General features: G+C 46.8%; 1 protein-coding gene across 2 annotated transcripts in view; it reads right to left on the bottom strand.

Moving 5' to 3' along the window:
- Positions 1 to 24,522, bottom strand: part of DENND1A (DENN domain containing 1A) — a 265,432-nt gene that overhangs the window by 92,806 nt on the left and 148,104 nt on the right. For both annotated transcript variants that reach the window (XM_088665085.1, XM_088665086.1), the window contains exons 10-12: positions 23,910 to 24,010; positions 9,481 to 9,526; positions 1,952 to 2,053 (exon numbers count right to left, since the gene is read on the bottom strand). In XM_088665085.1, the coding sequence (XP_088521211.1) occupies positions 1,952 to 2,053; positions 9,481 to 9,526; positions 23,910 to 24,010 (249 nt within the window). The remainder of the gene's footprint in view (positions 1 to 1,951; positions 2,054 to 9,480; positions 9,527 to 23,909; positions 24,011 to 24,522) is intronic.

The following is a 24,522-nucleotide window of genomic DNA, read 5'->3' as shown; positions in this document are numbered from 1 at the left end:
TCCCTCCAAAACCACCACAAGAATAACCAAAAATGGCAATAATGATGGCGAGGATGATGCCGAAAATAAAAAAGCAGACCCACAGATACACAAACCAGTAAGTTTTAACTAGCGAAAGGCAGCCCTCTTGTGTTATAAAAGGAAATAAATGTACGGAAGGAAGTCTCTTAAAAATTATGACATTCCAAAGCTCTCTATTTGGGGTTTATTTGGCAAAGTCTCTTCTGATGTTCTGCTGCCTCCTCCCAACGGCTCCTTTCATGAGGTCCCATAAAAATCACATATTTCACGTGACTGCTGACAAACCATATCCCTGGGTGCAAGGGCCTGGATCCAGCCCCTGCTCCAAAAATGGGGACACCTTCACTGCACAGAAGGAAACTAGGATGGCGGTTAACGGATTGAGGTTGAATCCTGACAAGACAGAAGAGTAAGGTTGTTTTCTGCTGCTCCAGAGAAGCGGACACGGAGCAATAGATTCAAGCTACAAGAAAGAAGACTCCACCTCAACATTAGGAAGAACTTCCTGAGAGTAAGAGCTGTTCGGCAGTGGACTTTGCTGCCAAGGAGTGTGGTGGAGTCTCCTTCTTTGGAGGTCTTTAAGCAGAGGCTTGACAGGCATATGTCAAGAATGCTTTGATGGTATTTCCTGCTTGGCAGGGGGTTGGACTGGATGGCCCTTGTGGTTTATCCAACTCTATGCTTCTATGATTCTAAGTATTGTTTGTGGGGGACAGGAGGCGGGCAGGTGTGGAGGACTCCCTGGTCCTGAAAGGGGTAACTGTGCCCCTGAAGGACCAGGTGCGCAGCCTGGGAGTCATTTTGGACTCACAGTTGTCCATGGAGGCGCAGCTCCACTTTGCGTCCAGGACACCTCTATCTGGGACGCAGGATGAGACCCTACCTTCCTGCAGACTGTCTCGCCAGAGTGGTGCATGCTCTAGTTATCTCCCGCTTGGACTACTGCAATGCGCTCTACGTGGGGCTACCTTTGAAGGTGACCCGGAAACTGCAATTAATCCAGAATGCAGCAGCTAGACTGGTGACTGGGAGTGGCCGCCGAGACCACATAACACTGGTCTTGAAAGACCTCCATTGGCTCCCATACGTTTCCGAGCACAATTCAAAGTGTTGGTGCTGACCTTTAAAGCCCTAAATGGCCTTGGTCCAGTATACCTGAAGGAGCGTTTCCACCCCCATCGTTCTGCCCAGACACTGAGGTCCAGCACCGAGGGCCTTCTGGCGGTTCCCTCGCTACGAGAAGCCAAGTTGCAGGGAACCAGGCAGAGGGCCTTCTCGGTATTGGCACCCACCCTGTGGAACGCCCTCCCATCCGATGTCAAAGAGAAAAACAGCTACCAGATTGTTAGAAGACATCTGAAGACAGCCCTCTTTAGGGAGGCTTTTAATGATTCATTGATTATTTTATTCTATTTTTCTGTTGGAAGCCGCCCACTGTGGCTGGGAAAACCCAGCCAGATGGGCGGGGTATGAATAGTAAATTATTGTAAGTAGCAATTAGTACCAGTGAATCATAGCAGTTAAGAGCAGTTAAGAACAGTTCAACGCTCAGTCCAGCTGGAAGTGAATCAGCTTTAGGGAAGACCCAGGTACTCCCCTAATGGGAAATCTGGAATAATTAGAATCATAGAATTGGAAGAGACCACAAGGGTCATCCAGTCCAACCCCCTGCCAAGCAGGAAGCACCATCAAAGCATTCCTGACATATGGCTGACAGCAACGCGTGGCTGGGTCAGCTAGTAGAATCATAGAGTTGGAAGAGACCACAAGGGCCATCCAGTCCAACCCCCTACCAAGCAGCCAGCCGGGAGCCGGGACATTTACGGGGTATTTTACAATCTGAGGTTGCAGCAGGAAACGGATTTAAATTCGGGGGTTTCCCGCCCAAAACGGGAGGGTTGAAAGCGATGCCCAGGACCACAGCACTCACCACATCATTTGGCAGGCTCTGAAGATCATCAAAAGGAGTTTCCAGTGTGTTAGTGTCAACGTTGAGGAGGACGACATCTTCCAGGGCCATGTTTCGCACTTTCTGAAAAGGATGAAGTTAAGAGAAAAGGAAAATGTCATTACGTAACCCTAACATCTATTGGTTTTACATAACATCTGCTCGGTTCTGGCCAGATCCCTGATCTCTCCCTCTTACAGTCATACCTCGGTTTAAGTATGCTTCTGTTTCAGTACTTTCAGTTTAAGTACTCTGCGGACCCGTCTGGAACGTATTGATCCACTTTCCGTTACTTTCAATGAGAAAGTTTGCTTCAGGTTAAGTACGCTTCAGGTTAAGTATGGACTTTCAGAACCAATTACACTCATACTTCGAGTTAGGTATGCTTCAGATTGAGTACTCCGCGGACCCGTCTGGAACGGATTAATCCACTTTCCATTACTTTCAATGGTCAAGTTCGCTTCAGGTTAAGTACGCTTCAGGTTGAGTACTCCGCGGACCCGGCTGGAACAGATTCATCCACTTTCCATTACTTTTAAAGCGAAAGTTCTCTTCAGGTTAAATATGCTTCAGTTTAAGTACTCCGCAAAACATCTGGAATGGATTAATCCACTTTCCATTATTTTCAATGGGAAAGTTCGCTTCAGGTTAAGTACGCTTCAGGTTAAGTATGGACTTCCAGAACCAATTACACTCATACTTCAGGTTAAGTACGCTTCAGGCTGAGTACTCTGCGGACCCGGCTGGAACGGATGAATCCGCTTTCCATTACTTTCAATGGGAAAGTTAGCTTAATCATAGAATCATAGAGTTGGAAGAGACCACAAGGGCCATCTAGTCCAACCCCCTGCAAAGCAGGAACCATCAAAACATTCCTGACTGGTGGCTGTCAAGCTTCCACTTAAAGACCTCCAAAGGAGGAGACTCCACCACACTCCTTGGTAGCAAGTTCCACTGCCGAACAGCTCTTACTGTCAGGAAGTTCTTCCTAATGTTGAGGTGGAATCTTCTTTCTTTTACTTTGAATCCATTGCTCCGTGTCCGCTTCTCTGGAGCAGCAGAAAACAACCTTTCTCCCTCCTCTATATGACATCCTTTTCTATATTTGAACAAGGCTATCATATCACCCCTTTCCCTTCTCTTTTCCAGGCTAAACATACCCAGCTCCCTAAACTTCAGGTTAAGTATGCTTCAGTTTAAGTACTCCACGGACCTGTCTGGAACGGATCAATCCACTTTCAATTACTTTCTTTTTTTTCTTCCCAATAATATTTTCAAAATGTTAACACATAAACAATAACGAAAGAGGAAAATTAAAACATATTCAACCAAACTGATATTTGGACTGAATCTTGTCATACGTTTTTCGATGATGTTTGAATGTCACATACTCTTGTGTGTATGATATTGTCATCTGGTGTTATAGGTAAAGGTAAAGGGACCCCTGACCATTGGGTCCAGTCGTGACCGACTCTGTGGTTGCGGCGCTCATCTCGCGTTATTGGCCGAGGGAGCCAGTGTACAGCTTCCAGGTCATGTGGCCAGCATGACAAAGCCGCTTCTGGCGAACCAGAGCAGCACAGGGAAACGCCGTTTCCCTTCCCGCCGGAGCGAGAACTATTTGTCTACAGTCGTACCTCAGTTTGAGTATGATTCGGTTTGACTACTTTCAGTTGAAGTACTCCGGGGACCTGTCTGGAACGGATTAATCCACTTTCCATTCCTTTCAATGGGAAAGTTCGCTTCAGGTTAAATACACTTCGGGTTAAGTATGGACTTCCAAAACCAATGACACATACTTTGGGTTAAGTACGCTTCAGGTTGAGTACTCCGCGGACCCGTCTGGAACGGATTAATGCACTTTCCGTTACTTTCAATGGGAAAGTTCACTTCAGGTTAAGTACGCTTCAGGTTAAATGTGGACTTCCGGAACCAATTGTGCACTGTACCAGCAACAATGTCTTTCTGTAAAAACAAATAAATGATTTAAATCAAGTCTTACTGATGAGTGTTTTAAAGTGTGATTTAAATGGATTTTATTTAAATCAAACACACCCTGATTATTAATAAGAAACCTTTTTCTGATAATGAGTAGTGATTGTTGCTCTGCTAGTGAGCCCCAGCTGTCAGCAATACGTATTTCGGGCATCACCTGTGTAGGATCAGAGAGGTGTCTGTACATCAAGGTTAGGTGACTGGCGGAAGGGGGGGGGAGAAGCACAGGAGGGGGTCAGAGGCTGGGAATGGATCAAAGGCTTCACAGGTCAAAGAGCAGGTCTGTGGAGTGGCTCTTTCAGATTGCAAATCTGAGGCCGATTTTTCATCAACGCCTCTTTGGTGCCCTGTCACCCACGGAATAAAAAAAATGTGATATCCGCTGTTCACCCCACCCGCTCCAGATGGACTGTTGTCCACTGTGCTACAAGGATTGTTGTCTGCTGTGCTCCAATGTCTCCCCTTCATCCTGGAGAGAAGTGACTATGATCTTCTTGTAAAGAAGCTGGTAAAATGCGGTCTAGGCAATGCTGCCATTCAGTGGATTTGGAACTGGCTGGCTGACCGAACCCAAAGGGTGCTCATCAATGGCTCCTCCTCATCCTGGAGAGTAGTGACTAGCGGGGTGCCACAGGGTTCGGTCTTGGGCCCAGTCTTATTCAACATCTTCATCAATGACTTGGATGATGGGCTTGAGGGCATCCTGAGCAAGTTTTCAGACGACACCAAATGGGAGGGGTGGCTAATACCCCAGAGGACAGGATCACACTTCAAAATGACCTTAACAGATTAGACAACTGGGCCAAAGCAAACAATATGAATTTGAACAAGGAGAAATTTAAAGTACTACACTTGGGCCAAAAAAACTGAAAGGCACAAATACAGGATGGGGGACACCTGGCTTGAGAGCAGTACATGTGAAAAGTATCGAGGAGTCCTGGTAGACCACCAACTTGACATGAGTCAACAGTGTGATGCAGCAGCTCAAAAAGCCAATGCAATTCTGGGCTGCATCAATAGGAGTATAGCATCTAGATCAAGGGAAGTAATAGTACCACTGTCTTCTGCTCAGTTCAGACCTCACCTGGAGTACTGTGTCCAGTTCTGGGCACCACAGTTCAAGAAGGATACTGACAAGCTGGAACGTGTCCAGAAGAGGGCAACCAAAATGGTCAAAGGCCTGGAAACGATGCCTTATGAGGAACGGCTTAGGGAGCTGGGTATGTTTAGCCTGGAGAAGAGAAGGTTAAGGGGTGATATGATAGCCATGTTCAAATATGTCAAAGGATGTAATATAGAGGAGGGAGAAAGGTTGTTTTCTGCTGCTCCAGAGAAGCGGACACGGAGCAATAGATTCAAACTACAAGAAAAAAGATTCCAGCTAAACATTAGGAAGAACTTCCTGACAGTAAGAGCTGTTCGACAGTGGAATTTGCTGCCAAGGAGTGTGGTGGAGTCTCCTTCTTTGGAGATCTTTAAGCAGAGCCTTGGTTTTTTGGATGTTGAGTGATAGGCCAAGCATTTTGTAAGCTTCTGCAAAGATATTTAGGATGGTTTGGGGGTCATCCTCCGAGCGTGCGCACACTACATTGTCATCAGCATACTGAAGCTCTATGATGGAATCCCAAGCCGGAATTCAGATTGCTTGAAGAAATATCAACAACCTCAGATATGCAGATGACACAACCTTGATGGCAGAAAGGGAGTAGGAATTAAAGAACCTTTCTTTGAATGAGGGTGAAAGAGGAGAGCGCAAAAGACGGCTCATCATCGAAAAAACCAAGATCGTGGCCACTGTTCCCATCACCTCCTGGCAAATCAAAGGGGAAGAAATGGAGGCAGTGAGAGATCTGACTTTCTTGGGCTCCTTGATCACTGCAGATGGTGACAGCAGTCACGAAATTAAAAGATGCCTGCTTCTTGGGAGAAAAGCAATGATAAACCTAGACAGCATCTTCAAAAGCAGAGACATCACTTTGCCGACAAAGGTCCATATATTTAAAGCTATGGTTTTCCCAGTAGTGATGTATGGAAGTGAGAGCTGGACCATCAAGAAGGCTGATCGCCGAAGAATGGATGCTTTTCAATTATGGTTCTGGAGGAGACTCTTGAGAGTCCCTTGGACTGCAAGAAGATCAAACCTCTCCATTCTGAAGGAAATCAGCCCTTAGGTCTCACTGGAAGGACAGATCCTGAAGCTGAGGCTACAAGACTTTGGCCACCTCATGAGAAGAGAAGACTCCCTGGAAAAGACCCTGATGTTGGGAAAGATGGAGGGCAGAAGCAGAAGGGGACGAGAGAGGACGAGATGGCTGGACAGTGTTCTCGAAGCCACCAACAAGCTCCAAGACTTTGGCCACCTCATGAGAAGAGAAGACTCCCTCATTTTGGGAAAGATGGACGGCGCGAGGAGAAGGGGACGACAGAGGATGAGATGGCTAGACAGTGTTCTCGAAGCTACGAACATGAGTCTGACCAAACTGCAGGAGGCAGTGGAAGACAGGAGTGCCTGGCGTGCTCTGGTCCAGGGGGTCATGAAGAGTCGGACACGACTATACGACTAAGCAACAACAAAACACTAATAATAATAATAATAATAATAATATATTACCGTATATTCCAGTATATAAGACGACTGGGCATATAAGACGACCCCCAACTTTTCCAGTTAAAATATAGAGTTTGAGATATACTCGCCGTATAAGAAATACGATCCGGCGTATAAGACGACCCCTGACTTTTGAGAAGATTTTCCTGGGTTAAAAAGTAGTCTCATATGCAGGAATATACAGTATTTATACCGCGCCCATTTAGCCGGGCCTCCCCAGCCGCTCTGGGTGGCTTCCAACAGAAAGATTAAAATACAATACTTTATTATTTCCTAATACCAATTCAATTAGTGCAGCAATTGCACTCGTCCCTTATTCATGCAGCAGAATTCGACCTTGCTTAGAAGCAGCGGCTTAGAAGCGTCCCTTTCCCTTTGAAGTCGATTTACGGATGGCTAAATGGGAGCCACATAGAATGACTGACTAGGTGATGATAGAAACCTTGGAAAATACGGAGTTGTGCAAAGCTCCGCATATTTCCACTCTGGGGGAAGTGGTTTTGCAAATCAAAAACAGGCTCTTGGACTGAAAACAGAGATTACTTTATCTCACCGGAGAGCCTTCCAGTCACAGCGAATTAGATGGAACAACCGACGGATGGGTTTTGATATTTAAACCCTCAAATATACTCCTGTCTACTCGCATTAGCAGGTTAACTGCTGCTTCCGCAGTGGTCCGGGCACGAAAGTGTAGTCTACCTATATTTCCAACACAGATATAAATATAGATAGTGGCAGACAGCAAAGGGTCGAGATAAAAACGAGCCAAGGAACTCTCTCCATGCTCCTTTTAGGAGAAAATGGGGGCGGACTGGAGTAAGAGTTCTCCGATTCTGAGCAGGACTACCAATAAACACAGAAAGCAAAACACAGTGGTACCCCGACTTACGAACGACTCGACAACCGAATTCTGCTAGCTGACCCGGCCACGCGTTGCTGCCAGCCATATGTCAGGAATGGTTTGATGGTGTTTCCTGCTTGGCAGGGGGTTGGACTGGATGGCCCTTGTGGTCTCTTCCAACTCTAGGATTCTATGATTCCAAGTACTGTTTGTGGGGGACAGGAGGTGGGCAGGTATGGAGGACTCCCTACTCCTGAATAGGGTAACTGTGCCCCTATGATTCTATGATTCTATAACTAAAGGACAGTCGTTCAGTGGGTAGAGCACCTGCTTTGCATGGAGAAGATTCAACTTACGAATGGGAGTAATGGCCGCGCGCTGACGAATGTCTCGACATCCGGGGGGGGGGAACCGCGGCAGTTTTAGATAGGGATTTTTTGACTTGCGAATTTTTAGATAGGGTTGCTTCGACTTACGATTTTTTCCATTTCCAATGCCTTCCTATGGGAAATCGCGTTTCCAATGGCGTTTCTCAACTCACGAATTTTTCGACTTACGAAGGTGCGTTCGGAACGAATTAAATTCGTAAGTCGCAGCACCACTGTAATTGTAATTATTTGTTGTTAGGCGGGTCAATTGAACCCAAGCTTTAGAATCACATATATACAACATTACAGTGGTACCTCAACTTACGAATAACTCTACTTACGAATGTTTCTACTTACGAACAGAGCTTGTCCGCTATCTTGGATGCAGTTTAGATAAGATTTTTTCGACTTACGAATTTTTAGATAGGGTTGCTTCAACTTACAATTTTTTCCGTTTTCAATGCCTTCCTATGGGAGATCGCGTTTCCAATGGCGTTTCTCGACGTACGGATTTTTCGACTTACGGAGGTGCCTTCTTAACGCATTAAATTAGTAAGTCAAGGCACCACTGTACAGTAAGCAAAACAACTCAACTACAAGTTAAATAGAACACCAAACTTTCAAGTTCAGGAAAAACAGAACTGGGGATTTTTTCTATTTATTTATTATTTATACCCTGCCCATCTGGCCAGTCCCCCCCCCCCCGCCACTCTGGGCAGCTTCCGACACACATCAAAATAAATTAAAATATCACAGACTAAAAACTTCCCTAAACAAGGCTGCCTTTAGGGATTTTCTAAATGGCAGGTACCGTGTTTCTCATATTATAAGACACGTCTTATATTTATTTTTTCCTCAAAAAAACACACTATGGCTTATTTTCAAGGGATGTCTTATTTTTTTCCTCCTCCTCCTGCCGCGGCCGGCATTGCTGCTGCGCCTATCACTATGTCTTATTTTCGGGGTATGGCTTATATTCCTTGAATGCTTAAAAATCCTGCTATGGCTTATTTTATGGGTATGTCTTAAAATATGAGAAACAGGGTAGTTGACCTCTGATGGGATTAATCCACTTTCCATTACTTTCAACAGGAAAGTTCGCTTCAGGTTAAGTACGCTTCAGGTTAAGTACGGACTTTCAGAAACAATTACACTCATACTTCGGGTTAAGTACGTTTCAGGTTGAGTACTCCGCGGACCCGTCTGGAACGGATTAATCCACTTTCCATTACTTTCAATGGGAAAGTTCGCTTCAGGTGAAGTACGCTTCAGTTTAAGTACTCCGTGGAACGTCTGGAACGGATGAATCCACTTTCCATTAATTTCAATGGGAAAGTTCATTTCAGGTTAAGTACGCTTCAGGCTAAGTATACACGTCCGGAACCAATTGTGAAATTAAACCAGCTCCCACCAACCTAGCAGTTCGAAAGCACGTCAAAGTCCAAGTGTCCAAGTAGATAAATAGGTACCGCTACAGTGGGACAGTAAACGGCGTTTCCGTGTGCTGCTCTGGTTTGCCAGAAGCGGCTTTGTCATGCTGGCTACATGACCTGGAAGCTGTACGCCGGCTCCCTCGGCCAGTAATGCGAGATGAGCGCCGCAACCCCAGAGTCGGTCACAACAGGACCTAATGGTCAGGGGTCCCTTTACCTTTACCTTACCACTGTACAGGAAATCAAGGATGAACAGATGAACTTACCTCCACCAGGCTTAGGTGTATTCCTATGAGGTAGGGCATTGGCGCACTGAAAGAAAATAGAAAAAAACTGCTTTAGTCAGAGAGAGAAAAGTTAGGAAGGCAATTAGGCTTATTGTCGCATTGCATCTAACTGGAAATATAAAAATGTAGAGGGTGCATGTTTGTTCCAATGCACCTTTCTCCACAACCGCTTACCCGATCGTCCTCAAATTTGCCCACAACATCGGGAGCGCATGTGAGAGTGTCTCTATCCACTTACATTGTCCATACACACACCTAGGACAGGTTGAAACCTGGATTTGTATACAACAAAATTGCCCCCTCCAGTGGACATCCAACAAACAACTTCCAACATACTGCCAAAATCCCGCTCACTCCCCATCCACCCCACCAATCAAAATCCAACATACACCATAGCTGCCAAGTTTTCCCTTTTCTCACGAGGAAGCCTATTCAGCATAAGGGAATTTCCCTTTTAAAAAGGGATAACTTGGCAGCTATGACATACACCCTAAATCCCACGGGCCCATTTCACAGACTAAGCCACAGCAACGCATGGCAGGGCCAGCTAGTGTCATTATCAAAATGCAAAACTGTTCTCTCTCTCCCCACCCCTCTCTCTTCCATCTTTAGAGTACCGTCTTTTTTGTTCCAAAAGATGCACTTTTCTCCTCCTCAAAAGTAAGAGGAAATTCAAACATATAGCCAGCACGTGTAGAGATAAAGTCAGAAAAGCTAAAGCACAGAATGAACTCAGGCTCGCTAGAGAGGTTAAAAGCAACAAAAAGGGCTTTTATGGGTATGTCCGTAGCAAAAGGAAGAACAAGGAAACAGTGGGATCACTTAGAGGAGAAGATGGTGAAATGTGAACAGGGGACAGAAAAAGGGCAGAACTCCTCAATACCTTCTTTGCCTCAGTCTTCTCCAAAAAAGAAAACAATGCCCGACCTGAAGAATATGGAGCAGATGATTCAGCAGGGGAAACACAGCCCAGAATAAGTAAGGAGGTAGTACAAGAATACTTGGCTAGTTTAGATGTATTCAAGTCTCCAGGGCCAGATGAACTACATCCAAGAGTATTAAAAGAACTGGCAGAGGTGATTTCAGAACCACTGGCAATAATCTTTGAAAATTCCTGGAGAACAGGCAAAGTTCCAGCAGACTGGAGGAGGGCAAATGTTGTCCCTATTTTCAAAAAGGGGAAAAGAGAGGACCCAAACAATTACCGCCCAGTAAGCCTGACATCAATACCAGGAAAGATTCTAGAGCAGATCATCAAGCAAACAGCCTGTGAGCACCTAGAAAGAAACTCTGTGATCACTAAAAGTCAGCATGGGTTTCTGAAAAATAAGTCATGTCAGACTAATCTGATCTCATTTTTTTACAAAATTACAAGCCTGTTAGATGAAGGGAACACTGTGGATGTAGCCTATCTTGATTTCAGCAAGGCCTTTGACAAGGTGCCCCATGATATTCTTGTAAAGAAGCTGGTAAAATGTGGGCTAGACAATACTACCATTCAGTGGATTTGTAACTGGCTGACTGACCGAACCCAAAGGGTGCTCATCAATGGCTCCTCCTCATCCTGGAGAGTAGTGACTAGTGGGGTGCCACAGGGTTCTGTCTTGGGCCCAGTCTTATTCAACATCTTAATCAATGACTTGGATGATGGGCTTGAGGGCATCCTGAGCAAGTTTGCAGATGACACCAAATTGGGAGCGGTGGCTAATACCCCAGAGGACAGGATCACACTTCAAAATGACCTTAACAGATTAGACAACTGGGCCAAAGCAAACAAGATGAATTTTAACAAGGAGAAATGTAAGGTACTACACTTGGGCAAAAAAAATGAAAAGCACAAATACAGGATGGGTGACACCTGGCTTGAGAGCAGTACATGTGAAAAGGATCTAGGAGTCTTGGTAGACCACAGACTTGACATGAGTCAGCAGTGTGATGCAGCAGCTAAAAAAGCCAATGCAATTCTGGGCTGCATCAATAGGAGTATAGCATCTAGATCTAGGGAAGTAATAGTACCACTGTATTCTGCTCTGGTCAGACCTCACCTGGAGTACTGTGTCCAGTTCTGGGCACCACAGTTCAAGAAGGATACTGACAAGCTGGAACGTGTCCAGAAGAGGGCAACCAAAATGGTCAAAGGCCTGGAAACGATGCCTTATGAGGAACGGCTTAGGGAGCTGGGTATGTTTAGCCTGGAGAAGAGAAGGTTAAGGGGTGATATGATAGCCATGTTCAAATATGTCAAAGGATGTAATATAGAGGAGGGAGAAAGGTTGTTTTCTGCTGCTCCAGAGAAGCGGACACGGAGCAATGGATTCAAACTACAAGAAAGAAGATTCCACCTCAACATTAGGAAGAACTTCCTGACAGTAAGAGCTGTTCAGCAGTGGAATTTGGTACCAAGGAGTGTGGTGGAGTCTCCTTCTTTGGAGGTCTTTAAGCAGAGGCTTGACAGCCATATGTCAAGAATGCTTTGATGGTGTTTCCTGCTTGGCAGGGGGTTGGACTGGATGGCCCTCGTGGTCTCTCCCAACTCTATGATTCTATGATTCTATGAAATGTCTGTGCGTCACAAGGAGCGAATGTGTGGTCCCTGGAGCCAAATTGCCCAGAGGCGAAAGGCGGATCGTGCTGCTTCTTCCTTTTTTTTTTAAAGAAAGAGCTAAAGGCTAACAAGAGGGAATGAGCTGAAAGGAACCCGCTCAGCAGCTGATTGCAAGAGATCGGGAGGGAGATAAGGGAGCTAGCTCCCTTCCCAGCCGCTCCCGGCCCCTTGCCTTGGCCTCAGTTGTCTGCAGAGGGAGACATGTGACAGGCTGATTAGATTATCTGTACAAATGGGTCCCTTTCCTTTCCTAGAGAAGCTGCAGAACTGGGAGTTGAACCCCATAAAAACAGGATTTTTTCCCTTTGCAAGGTAAGCTCAACAACTTTGAGCTGATCTTCCAAAATGGAGCTTTCCCCCTTTGCAAAAAAGATGCACAGCTGTGAGCTGACCCCCCCCAAGAAACGGGGCTTTCCCCATTTGCAAAAAAAGCCGCACAACTTTGAGCTCATCCTTTTAAAAATGGAGCTTTCCCTCTTTGCAAAAGAAGCTTCTTCAAATATTTAATGGGGGACAAAGGCACCTAGGCCTCTAGGAGTTGGCTGCTATGCCTAGGACAATTCAAGAAAGCAAAATGTTTTTTTCTTGTTTTCCTACTCTAAAAATTGCAGGTGAAACTCAGAAAATTATAATATTGTCGTAAAGTGTCAAAAATTATAATATTGTCGTAAAGGCTGAAGATAGAGGTGAAAAGTGCTCTTGGCAGCTCTTCCAAGAGATGGTCTTTACAGTTTATACAGGTAAAACTAAGAAAATTAGAATATAGTCGAAAAGTGGAGAACTTTGAGTTGAACCCCATAAAACAGGATTTTTTCCCTTTGCAAGGAAACTCAGCAACTTGGAGCTGATCCTCTTTGGAGCTTTCCCCCTTTGCAAAAAAGATGAACTACTCTGAGCTTTGTCGGCACTGCAGCGGCCGCCACTTCCGGGCACCGAGCCGACCTGGCAGGCCTTATCCTGCTTCTGCTGCTGCCAGCGTGCTGTGTCCCGCCGGCTGGCTGGGGCACTTGGAGGTCTCGCTCTGTGTGGCGCGGAATTATGGTTTGTTTTCAGGGTATGTCTTATATTTCTCAAATGCTTCAAAATCCTGCTTTGGCTTATTTTATGACTATAGTCATACCTCGGTTTAAGAACTCCGCAGACCCGTCTGGAACGGATTAATCCACTTTCTATTACTTTCAATGGGAAAGTTCGCTTCAGGTTAAGTATGCTTCAGGTTAAGTACGGACTTCCAGAACCAATTGCACTCATACTTTGGGTTAAGTACGCTTCAGATTAAGTACTCCGTGGACCCGTCTGGAACTGATTAATCCACTTTCCGTTACTTTAAATGGGAAACTTCGCTTCAGGTTAAGTACGCTTCAGTTTAAGTACTCCGCGGACCGTCTGGAACAGATTAATCCACTTTCCATTCCTTTCAATTGGAAAGTTCGCTTCAGGTTACGTACAGATTTCCGGAACCAATTGTGTACTTAAACCGAGGTACCACTGTACGTCTTAAAATGGTGGAAACAGTGTTCAGAATTTGGGAGCCTCGTGCTACGCCGGTGGAGACTGTCAGGATGAGGCCTACTTACGAGTAGGACCGTGGCAGAGACACATGCCCGGCTGGCATGTTCTCCCCCTCCTGGGCGATCGTTCGGGAGCTCCATAAGCATTCTCCAGCCCGAACATCACAGCGAATGGTTTCGGACGAACACCAGCACACCTCACAAACACGCAGAGGTTTGCGCAGTTGCGTAACAGATTCAGTAGCACAGCATTTGGCTAAGCTAGTTTATTTACGCATAAACACACACGGAGCTCTTCATCATGGCTCCCTCTCTCTCTAGCATCACACAGCAATAATAACAATAATTTATAATAATAATTTATTAGTAATTATTAATAATTATTAATAATTTTCCTGCCACTCTGGGCGGATTCCAACAGAAATATTAAAATACACTAATTTCTTAAAGATTGAAAGCTTCCCTAAAACAGGGCTGCCTTTAGATGTCCTCTAAAAGTCTGGTAGTATTTTTCTTTTTGACATCTGGTGGGAGGGAGTTCCACAGGGCGGGCGCCACCACCAAGAAGGCCCTCTGCCTGGTTCCCTGCAACTTGGCTTCTCACAACGAGGGAACCGCCAGAAGGCCCTCGGCGCTGGACCTCCGTGTCCGGGCTGAACGGTGGGGGTGGAGACGCTCCTTCAGGTATATTGGGCCGAGGCCGTTTAGGGCTTTAAAGGTCAGCACCAACACTTTGAATTGTGCTTGGAAACGTACTGGGAGCCAATGTAGGTCTCTTACGACCGGTGTTATGTGGTCTCGGCGGCCGCTCCCAGTCACCAGTCTAGCTGCCGCATTCTGGCTTAGCTGTAGTTTCCGGGTCATCTTCAAAGGTAGCCCCATGTAGAACGCATTGCAGTAGTCCAAGCGGGAGATAACCAGAGCATGCACCACTCTGGCCAGACAGTCTGCAGGCAGGTAGGGTCTCATCCTGCGTCCCAGAAGGAGCTGCCCTGGACACAGAATGGACCTGCGCCTCCATGGACAGCTGTGAGTCCAAAATGATGCCCAGGCTGCGCACCTGGTCCTTCAGGGGCACAGTGACCCCATTCAGGACCAGGGAGTCCTCCACACCTGCCCGCCTCCTGTCCCCCACAAACAGGCCTTCTGTCTTGTCAGGATTCAACTTCAATCTCAAGCAAAGCGAAAGAACAAAGGAACAACAGTTCCACTTCGGAACACAGTAAGACAAACATCCTGGCTACGTCACTTCCCACTCCGTGGAATCAAAACACATGCCCAGTCATGTGATAGTCAACAAAACCATGACACCGCACACGGGGGATGAATCTCCCAACAGAAACATGCTTCTCTTTGCACCTAAGTTCTCCAACTTGTCTTTCCAAGCCCTTTGTGCTTTGCAACATCTTCGACGTTTTTGATTTTGACACTTGTATTAAATAATTTGTGCTCCCTGTTGCATTCCTGGATTAATTGAGAATGACTGACAGATCAATACAAAGCAGTTAATTAAGTTTTACAGATCCCACTCTCCCCCCCCCCACTTGTGACAGGCTGTTCTCCTGGACGCCATAGTGGAGGCTTTTTATGGAATTGCGAACTCCTCCTGCTCTTTTTGCTCTTTTTCATGATCCGTTCCGAGGTTTGCGAGACGAGACATTTGCAGACCTCCTGCCGAGGTGTGTGTATGTATGTATGTATATATATATATATATATATATATATATAATTTTATTGGGTTTTTTAAAAACATATAACAACAAAACATCACCAACACACCAACCCCCAGCAATACCTAAAAGAGAAAACAAGAAACACATAATAAAAATGCGCAGAAGCCATTTCCGATGCCCAGACATGCAGACACAGGCAGCCTGGCAACGGAAGTCGCTTCTGCGCATGTCTGGACATGCGCAGAAATGATTTCTGGTGCCCCGGACTTGGGCAGAGCTGGCACAGGAAATCGCTTCTGCGCATGCCCGGGCATGCGCAAAGGCGATTGCCAATGTGATGGATCCCCCACCTCACTGCTTTAACCTCAGAGGCTCTCCCTGTGCTTCTCTACAAACAGGAGAAGAAAACCTCGAGTGTCCAAATTGGACTTGTCTCCAGAGTACCTCAGGCGCTGCGTTCGAAACCTATGGCCACCAGTGGGAAGTCCCTCCCATGGACCCCTACTGCTACAGTGTGCCTCTCCCTTAGGCAACTATGGGGCTCCTTCAGCTTCCCTAACCAGCCCTTTGTATGACAGGAGAAACAGCAAACAGTTTCCTCTTCCCCAGGAAAGCTTTGTTCTCCCCTCTTTGTCACACCTCTGAAGGTACTGAGACACTGCCGAGTCAGTGAACGTTTAAGCACATTTAACTTTATTATTTAACTTATAAACATGAATTTCTTTGGTTCTTAAAAGCACATATCTTCCTATTTAACACAGACTTGTGAATACAGCTCCTGCATCCCTCTCTAACACTCCACTCTCCCCCAACTCCCCCAACTGTCCTAACTGACCAAACTGCTCCTCTCTCCTTTTAAACTGGGAACAGTCCCGCCCCCATCAGAATGTTATGTCAGTCAGGCTGGAGGTGGATTAACTCTTTTCCAGCCAGGTAGGAATAAATATTTCAAAACTGTGTCAATCCGTTACAGCCGGCAGCACTCAACAAGTGATCCCTTATTTTTAAATCTTAAAGTTGACAGCTACAGAGTCTTTGACCTCCAGACGCACAATACTGTTAGCATTTTCACCCCTCCCAATGTGAGAATCAGAGAGAGAATCTCTCCAGAGAGAGAAGTGGGCGGGAACTGTTCCTTCACTAAATTGCCTTCCTGACTCAGCTAATGTTATGCTGTGTGTTTGCAGTGAGAGCTGTTTGTAACAGCCTATGTATATATTCTGTAAATAGCTTGAAGTAATAAAGAGGATTAAAAACCTCTGCCGCAGTATCCATTGTTTATCGGGCCAGAGGGTGCTCCAGGTGTCCTGTTAGCCCAGTTGGGGCAGAAGAGGGACTGAAGACCTGGATATCACCTGGCATAAAACCCACAAATACAGGGCCGTCTCACCCATTGACTCTAGTGGCGCAGGGCGCCAGGGCGCTGAGGGGCACTCCAGCAAGTGGGGGAGCTGCGCGACGGCCTCCCTTTTCCCTCCGCCAGCCGCGCCGCTCAGGGGAGAGCAGGGAAGTAAGCGAGCAGAGCAGGGGCTCTAGGTCCCTGTTCCGCTCTGCAGCGCCAGGGTCATCCCTCACCCCGGCGCTGCGTTTCATTGGTAAAGGTGACACCACACGGCAGCAGCTTTACCAATGAAACGCAGCACCAGGATGCCTTCCCACAGTCTGGGGCTCTCTCCGCTGGCTCCATGGCACCCATGGCCTCTGTTGCCGGCAGGAGGGCTCCGACCGGACTGCAGGAGGGGGGCTCTCCCTGCTGGCTCCGCCGGGGGGGGGAGAGAGCCATGAGGGGAAAGGGCTGTCCTTTCCCCTCTCTTAAAACTATGGAGTGGCTGGGACACCGGGCCTCTCCGCAGGCCGCGCTCTCCCCTTCCCGGCCCTCCTTTCGGCTCAGCGGGGGGTGATGGTGAGCGCCTCCAGCGTGTCATCTGAATGAATATATGAATCTATATATATAGAAATGTTCCCACTGCGTGCGCGGATGTGACATCCTTCCTCCGTAACCGCTGAACTGAATTCCAACAAATTTGGCCACAACGTTCCATGCCCATCAAGGAGGGATCTGGCATAAACAAATTATCAAAAAAGCACACCTTTTCACACCTAAAAAAATAATGATTAAACGCAAAAAAGTGGTGCCCCATTAGACATCACTAGCAAAAGCTCTGAAGACTCCAACAGCATCCAATAGAAAGGCAGATTGCACGCTGCTGCCTCCAAAGCCGCGCCACCAGATGACATCACAAAATTCCACAGCAACCAACTGAAAACTGGCCTTTTGTAGCAACAAGGCCCAACATTGCCCAGCAGACTGAATAGGCCTCAGCAGACTGAAAACCAAACAACTGAAAACTGGCCTTTTGCAGCAACAAGGTCCAACATTGCCCAGCAGACTGAATCGGCCGCAGCAGACGGCCGCTTTCCAGACTAGGCCAAGTGGCAGTAGGGGCCTGCCTGGAGGGGGGGGGCAAATAGGGGGTAGGGATAGGTAATGGGTCACAACAGGGTGGGATGAAACCGGCCCTCTCCACAGTATCTCGCCTCGGCTTTGCAGACTAGGCCACTTTCCAGACGAGGCCAAGTGGAGGTAGGGGCCTGCCTGGGTGGGGGATGGGAGGGACGAATGGGTCATGGCTCAGGACAGGGATGAACCAGGGAATGAGGGGAGGAGGGGCAGGGATAGGTAATGGGTCAGCCTGGGGGGGATGGGGGGGCCGAATAGGTCATAGATTGGGACAGGGTGGGCCCAATCGCAGGGATGAACCGGGGGTGGGGGGAGGAGGGATAGAATAGGGTAGGGGGAGACACAGGGATGTGCCTATGTAAACATAGGGGAGTCTGAAGTGGGACTCTGAGGCTCCATTTAACAAACCCGGCCACAGCAACGCATGGCAGGGCCAGTTAGTATATATATAAATATGTTGATCAGGTGACAGCAGCAAAAAATCTAGCTGGGAAACTCTCAATCACTTAAATTTCTCCTCTCCCATCTGCTTCTGTTTTTGCTCTTTTCTTTCTCGTGTCACAGCTGCAACGAAAACAACCAAACACCAACTAAAGGTTAGCAATCCAAACTCAACACAAAGACAAAGGAAGAATAAAGATCCAATTTGTGGGATCCAAACCTCCCCTCCCTCCCTCTGAAAGCCCAGACGGGGAGGGGGGGAGACAAGGCTCACAGGTCGCGATTCCGTGCCCAAAAGCACCTTTCCAGCACTCACACCAGTTTCAAAAATAGATGAAAGCTATTTTTGGGGAAATGTATTTATGGCACACAAAGTGATTTATTCAAACAAGTATAGGGTGCTATTAGCGCTCTAATTAAAGTTCACATCAGCCTCCGGTAATCAGTTGTTGTGTCTGCAAAAAGTGTGATTAGATTCTTCCTGGTAATTAGAGGGTTTTTCTAGCTAGGCTTCCAGTTTACCGTATTTTTCATTCCATAAGACACACTTTTTTCCTCCTAAAACTTAAGAGGAAATGTCTGTGCATCTTATTCAGCGAATGCGTGGTCCCTGGAGCCGAATTGCCCAGGGGCTAAAAGCAGATCATGCTTTATTTTTATTTTTTTTAAGAAAGAGCTAAAGGCTAACAAAAGGGAAAGAGAACCTTGAATGAACCCGCTCATCAGCTGATTGCAAGAGATCGGGGAGAGAGATAAGAGAGCTAGCTCCTTTCCCGGTCCCTCCCGGCGCCTTGCCTAGGCCTCAATTGTTGTCTGCAGAAGGAGACATGTGACTGGCTGATTAGATTATCTGTCTGGAAACTGTAGAAATGGGTCCGTTTCCGTTCCTAGAGAAGCTGCAGAAGTGTGAGTTTAATCCCATAAAAACAGGATTTTTTCCCTTTGCAAGGAAACTCAGCAACGTGGAGCTGATCCTCAAAAATGAAGCTGATCCTAAAAAATGGAGCTTTCCCCCTTTGCAAAAAAGAGAAGAGAAGACTCCCTGGAAAAGACCCTGATGCTGGGAAAGATGGAGGGCACAAGGAGAAGGGGACGACAGAGGACGAGATCGTTGGACAGTGTTCTTGAAGCCACGAACGTGAGTCTGACCAAACTGTGGGAGGCAGTGGAAGACAGAAGTGCCTGGCGTGCTCTGGTCCATGGGGTCACGAAGAGTCAGACACGACTAAACGACTAAACAACAAAAATTTTAAATGTTGTTATATATATAATATAATACTAATAATTTATTATTTATACCCTGCCCATCAGGCCGGGTCCCCCCCCGCATGCCACTCTGGACAGCTTCCAACACACATAAAAATACATTAAAATATCACAGATTAAAAACTTCCCTAAACAGGGCTGCCTTTAGGTATTTTTCTAAATGTCAGGTGGTTGTTTATCTCCTTGACCTCCGTTGGAAGGGCATTCCACAGGGTGGGCGCCACCACTGAGAAGGCCCTCTGCCTGGTTCCCTATAGCTTTGCTTCTCGCCGTGAGGGAACTGCCAGAAGGCCCTCGGCGCTGGATCTCACTGTCCGGGCTGAACAATGGGGGTGGAGACGCTTCTTCAGGTATACTGGACACAGGGCATTTAATGGGAGAGCGTTCCACAGGGTGGGCACCTCCACCGAGAAGGCCCTCTGCCTGGTTCCCTGCAACTTGGCTTCGCGCAATGAGGGAACAGCCAAAAGGCCCTCAGTGCTGGATCTCAGTGTCTGGGCTGAACGATGGGGGTGGAGACGTTCCTTCAGGTATTCAGGACCGAGGTTTAGGGCTTTCAAGGTCAGCACTAACACTTTGAATTGTGCTTGGAAACGTACTGGGAGCCAATCTACATGGGAGTCAATGACTTGGATGATGGGCTTGAGAGCATCCTGATCAAGTTTGCAGATGACACAAAATTGGGAGGAGTGGCCAATACCCCAGAGGACAGGATCACACTTCCAAATGACCTGAACAGATTAGACAACTGGGCCAAAGAAAACAAGATGAATTTTAACAAGGAGAAATGTAAAGTACTACACTGGGGCAAAAAAATGAAAGGATGGGTGACACCTGGCTTGAGAGCAGTCCATGTGAAAAGGATCTAGGAGTCTTGACAACTTGACATGAGTCAGCAGTGTGATGCAGCAGCTCAAAAAGCCAATGCAATTATGGGCTGCATCAAGAGGAGTATAGCATCTAGATCAAGGGAAGTAATAGTACCACTGTATTCTGCTCTGGTCAGACCTCACCTGGAGTACTGTGTCCAGTTTTGGGCACCACAGTTCAAGGATACTGACAAGCTGGAACGTGTCCAGAAGAGGGCAACCAAAATGGTCAAGGGCCTGGAAACGATGCCTCATGAGGAACTGCTTAGGGAGCTGGGTATGTTTAGCCTGGAGAAGAGAACGGACCATAACCCACACTTTCCCCCTCCGAAAACCGAAGGGGAAAAGTCACTGCGGATTATGGAAATCGGGCCGTATCCGCACCCTCCGCGGCTGCAGCCAGCGACAGGAACGTGGGAGGAGGGAGGAGCAGCCTGAGCTGGGGGGGGGATGGGCGGGAGCTCCATCCTTCCTTCCTTCCATCCTTCCTTCCCCCCTCTTTCTTTCTCTCTCTCTCTCTCTCCCTCCCTTCTCTCTCTCACCCCTTCTTTCCTTCCTTCCTTCCTTCCTTCTCCCCTCTCTCACACACCCCTCCCTCCCTCCCTCCTCTCTCTCACCCACTCACCCACCCCTTCCTTCCTTCCTTCCTTCCTTCCTTCTCTCTCTCTCTCTCTCTCTCTCTCTCTCTCTCACCCACCCCTTCCTTCCTTCTTTCCTTCCTTCTCTATCTTCCCTCCTTCCTTCCCTCTCCTCCCCTCTTGCCCCCCTTTGTTTTGATCCTGGGTATGTCCACCCACCCCTTCCTTCCTTCCTTCCTTCCTTCCTTCCTTCCTTCCTTCCTTCCTTCCTTCCTTCCTTCCTTCTCTCTCTCTCTCTCTCTCTCTCTCTCTCTCTCTCTCTCAGCCACCCACCCCTTCCTTCCTTCTTTCCTTCCTTCTCTATCTTCCCTCCATCCTTCCCTCTCCCCCCTCTTGCCCCCCCCTAGTTTTGATCCTGGGTACGTCCACCCACCCCTTCCTTCCTTCCTTCCTTCCTTCCTTCCTTCCTTCCTTCCTTCCTTCTCTCTCTCTCTCTCCCACCCACCCACCCACCCCTTCCTTCCTTCCTTCCTTCCTTCCTTCCTTCCTTCCTTCCCTCTCTTCCCTCCATCCTTCCCTCTCTCTCTCCCTCTCTTGCCCCGCCTAGTTTTGATCCTGGGTACACCCACCCACCCACCTATTCCTTCCATCCTTCCTTCCTTCTCTCTCTTTCCTCCTTCCCTCCTTCCCTCTCTCCCGCCCGCAGTTTTGATACTGGGTACGCCCGCCCACCCCTTCCTTCCTTCTCTCTCTCTCTCTCACCCACCCCTTCCTTCCTTCCTTCCTTCTCTTTCTTCCCTCCCTCCTTCCCTCTCTCTCCCCCTCTATTGCCCCTCCCCCAGTTTTGATCCTGGGTACGCCCACCTACCTCTTCCTTCCTTCCTTCCTTCCTTCCTTCCTTTTTTCCTTCTCTCTTCCCCTCTCTTGCCCCCCCCGTTTTGATCCTGGGTACGCCCCTGCACCTTCCTCTTTAGCGCCAAGACCCCCCGAAGGCCTACACCCAGCCTTGGCTGGATCCTACCCTCCAGGTCAATCAGGTGTTCTTCAAAACCTGAAGGCCCCCTCTTTGCAAAGCCCACTATTCCTGCCCCCGCCGTTCCGTTCCTTCGAGCGAATTTAACAAGGCGCAGCACAAAGCTAACAGGATCGAGAGAAATAGGAGCAGCATGAGGCTAGCTGGCAAATTGTAGGGATGTTGCCAACGGAGTGGGGGGGGGAGCTGAACTTCAGAAGCTATTCTTAAAAATGGGGCAGGTGTTTATTGGTAAATTTTAAGTGGCTGCCCAAGCAAGGAGCTTTGTATGTTGCATAATGGCAGGCGAGGGGAGGGGAGCGAGAAAGCCTTAATTCTTCTCTGCTGAGTAAATGTATGTAACTAACCAATATTTGTTGCCAACAGGATACTGTAATCAAGGGGTCCCCGAAAGTAATTATATTTTCCGGCAAGTCATTTTCTTTCAGAGGCGCAAAAGAGCAAAGAGCAACTTTTCCCAAGCAGTTGGTGTGGCTGTCCCGAAACACGCCATAATACTAATGATTGTACAGTGGGACCTCGGTTGATGAACACAATTGGTTCTGGAAGTCTGTTCATCAACTGAAGCGTTCATAAACTGAAGCGAATTTTCCCATTGAAAGTAATGGAAAGTGGATTAATCCGTTCCAGATGGGCCCGCGGAGTATTCAACCTGAAGCGTACTTAACCCGAAGCATGGGTGTAATTGGTTCTGGAAGTCTATTCATAAACTGAAGCGTTCATAAACTGAAGCAAACTTTCCCATTGAAAGTAATGGAAAGTGAATTAATCAGTTCCAGATGGGACCGCGGCTTTGGTAAACTGAAAATTCATAAACCGAGGTGTTCATAAACCGAGGTTCCACTGTACTTACAAATGTTTCTACTTACGAACGAAGCTCCGTCCGCCATCTTGGATGCGGTTTAGATAGGATTTTTCCTACTTACAAATTCTTAGATAGGGTTGCTTCAACTTACAATTTTTTTCTCCCAATGCATTCCTATGGGATTCGGCTTACAATTTTTTTTCAACTTTCGAATGTGCGTTCAGAACGCATTTAATTCGTAAGTCGAGGTACCACTGTATCCCCATTATTTCTTGACTTTTTCACAAGACCACCACATGTGTATAAAGTTGCCTTCCTTAGACTTGCATTTCCAGCATTTCGGGGGGTAGTTATTTGTGGTATATGACGGGGGGGGGGGTTGCTCTTCTGAGTTTTGTGTTTTGAAAATGAATCTTTCTACATCAAAAACAAAGCAGATTGCACTCCATAACCATCGCTTAAAAACAAAGGTATCCTCCTCTCACCTACTGCAAGAATGAACACCAACTAGGTCACTAAAAGCCATAGCACTATTGTTGCTGAAATGCCCAGGGAAATACCATATTTTTCGCTCATAACGCGCTGTTTTTTCCTTCTCGTGAGCAAGGAGAAATCTCTGTGTGTGTTATGGAGCGAATGCATGGCTCCGGCAGCGGGATCCCTTGGCTGCCGCTGCAGTTGGGAGCAGTTGTGAAAATCAAATGTAAACAAATTTTTTAAAAATTGCAAAAACAATTCGTCTTGCGAGTCAACAAAAAAGGTCGCAAAACGCTTTCGTCTTGCGAGTTTTTCGTTGTGCAAGGCATTCGTCTTGCAAGGTACCACTGTATTGGTTTTACCTTTTAAGTTGCATTACTGGGGGAAATGCACTTTTCGACGAAATTCTTATTTTTCGAGTTTCACCTGGATATGATTAAATTCCTTTATGAAAATATCCCATAGGAACATATGCTACAGCAAGTTACAAGTCCTGTACTCTTAAATTAGGCCATGAAAAATCTGAATCTCCGGATCAGGCACTTAATAGTCACACACACGTTTTTGACACAGAGTTGAACAGCTGCATTGTTAAAAAAAACAACAACAACCCACCACTGAAATCTTTAAAAGTTCAGGCTCATGAGATGGAAGTTCAGTTTTTAATAAAAATATACATGCAGCCTTACCCACAGTAGTCCAAGAGATGTGGCGGCAGGACAGGAATGTAAACATGTTGCCAAAACATTGGGTAAAGCATAGCGGAAGAGCCATGGATACAGGCGGTTAACTGGAAGACACAAAAACAACAACATCAGCAAATAATAATAATAATAATAATAATAATAATAATATTCTATATTATTATTATAATATTCTATATTATATATTATTATTCTAATATTATTATATTATTGGTATCTGAAGAAGTGTGCATGCACACGAAAGCTCATACCAAAATAAAAACTTAGTTGGTCTTTAAGGTGCTACTGAAGGAATTTTTTTATTTTACTTCGATCCAGACCAACACGGCTACCTACCTGTAACCAATAATAATATGTTATTTATACCCCGCCCATCTGGCTGGGCTTCCCCTGCCACCCTGGGCGGCTTCCAACAGAAATATTAAAATACACTAATTTCTTAAAGATTAAAAGCTTCCCTACACAGGGCTGCCTTCAGATGTCTCCTAAAAGTCTGGTAGTTATTTTTCTTTTTGACATCTGATGGGAGGGCGTTCCACAGGGCGGGCGCCACTAGCGGGAAGGCCCTCTGCCTGGTTCCCTGTAGCTTTGCTTCTCG

The sequence above is a fragment of the Zootoca vivipara genome, chromosome Z2, assembly GCF_965207765.1.
Source record: "Zootoca vivipara chromosome Z2, rZooViv2.hap1.1, whole genome shotgun sequence".
In the NCBI taxonomy this organism is placed as follows: Eukaryota; Metazoa; Chordata; class Lepidosauria; order Squamata; family Lacertidae; genus Zootoca; species Zootoca vivipara.
This window is presented reverse-complemented; position numbering and strand designations above follow the sequence as displayed.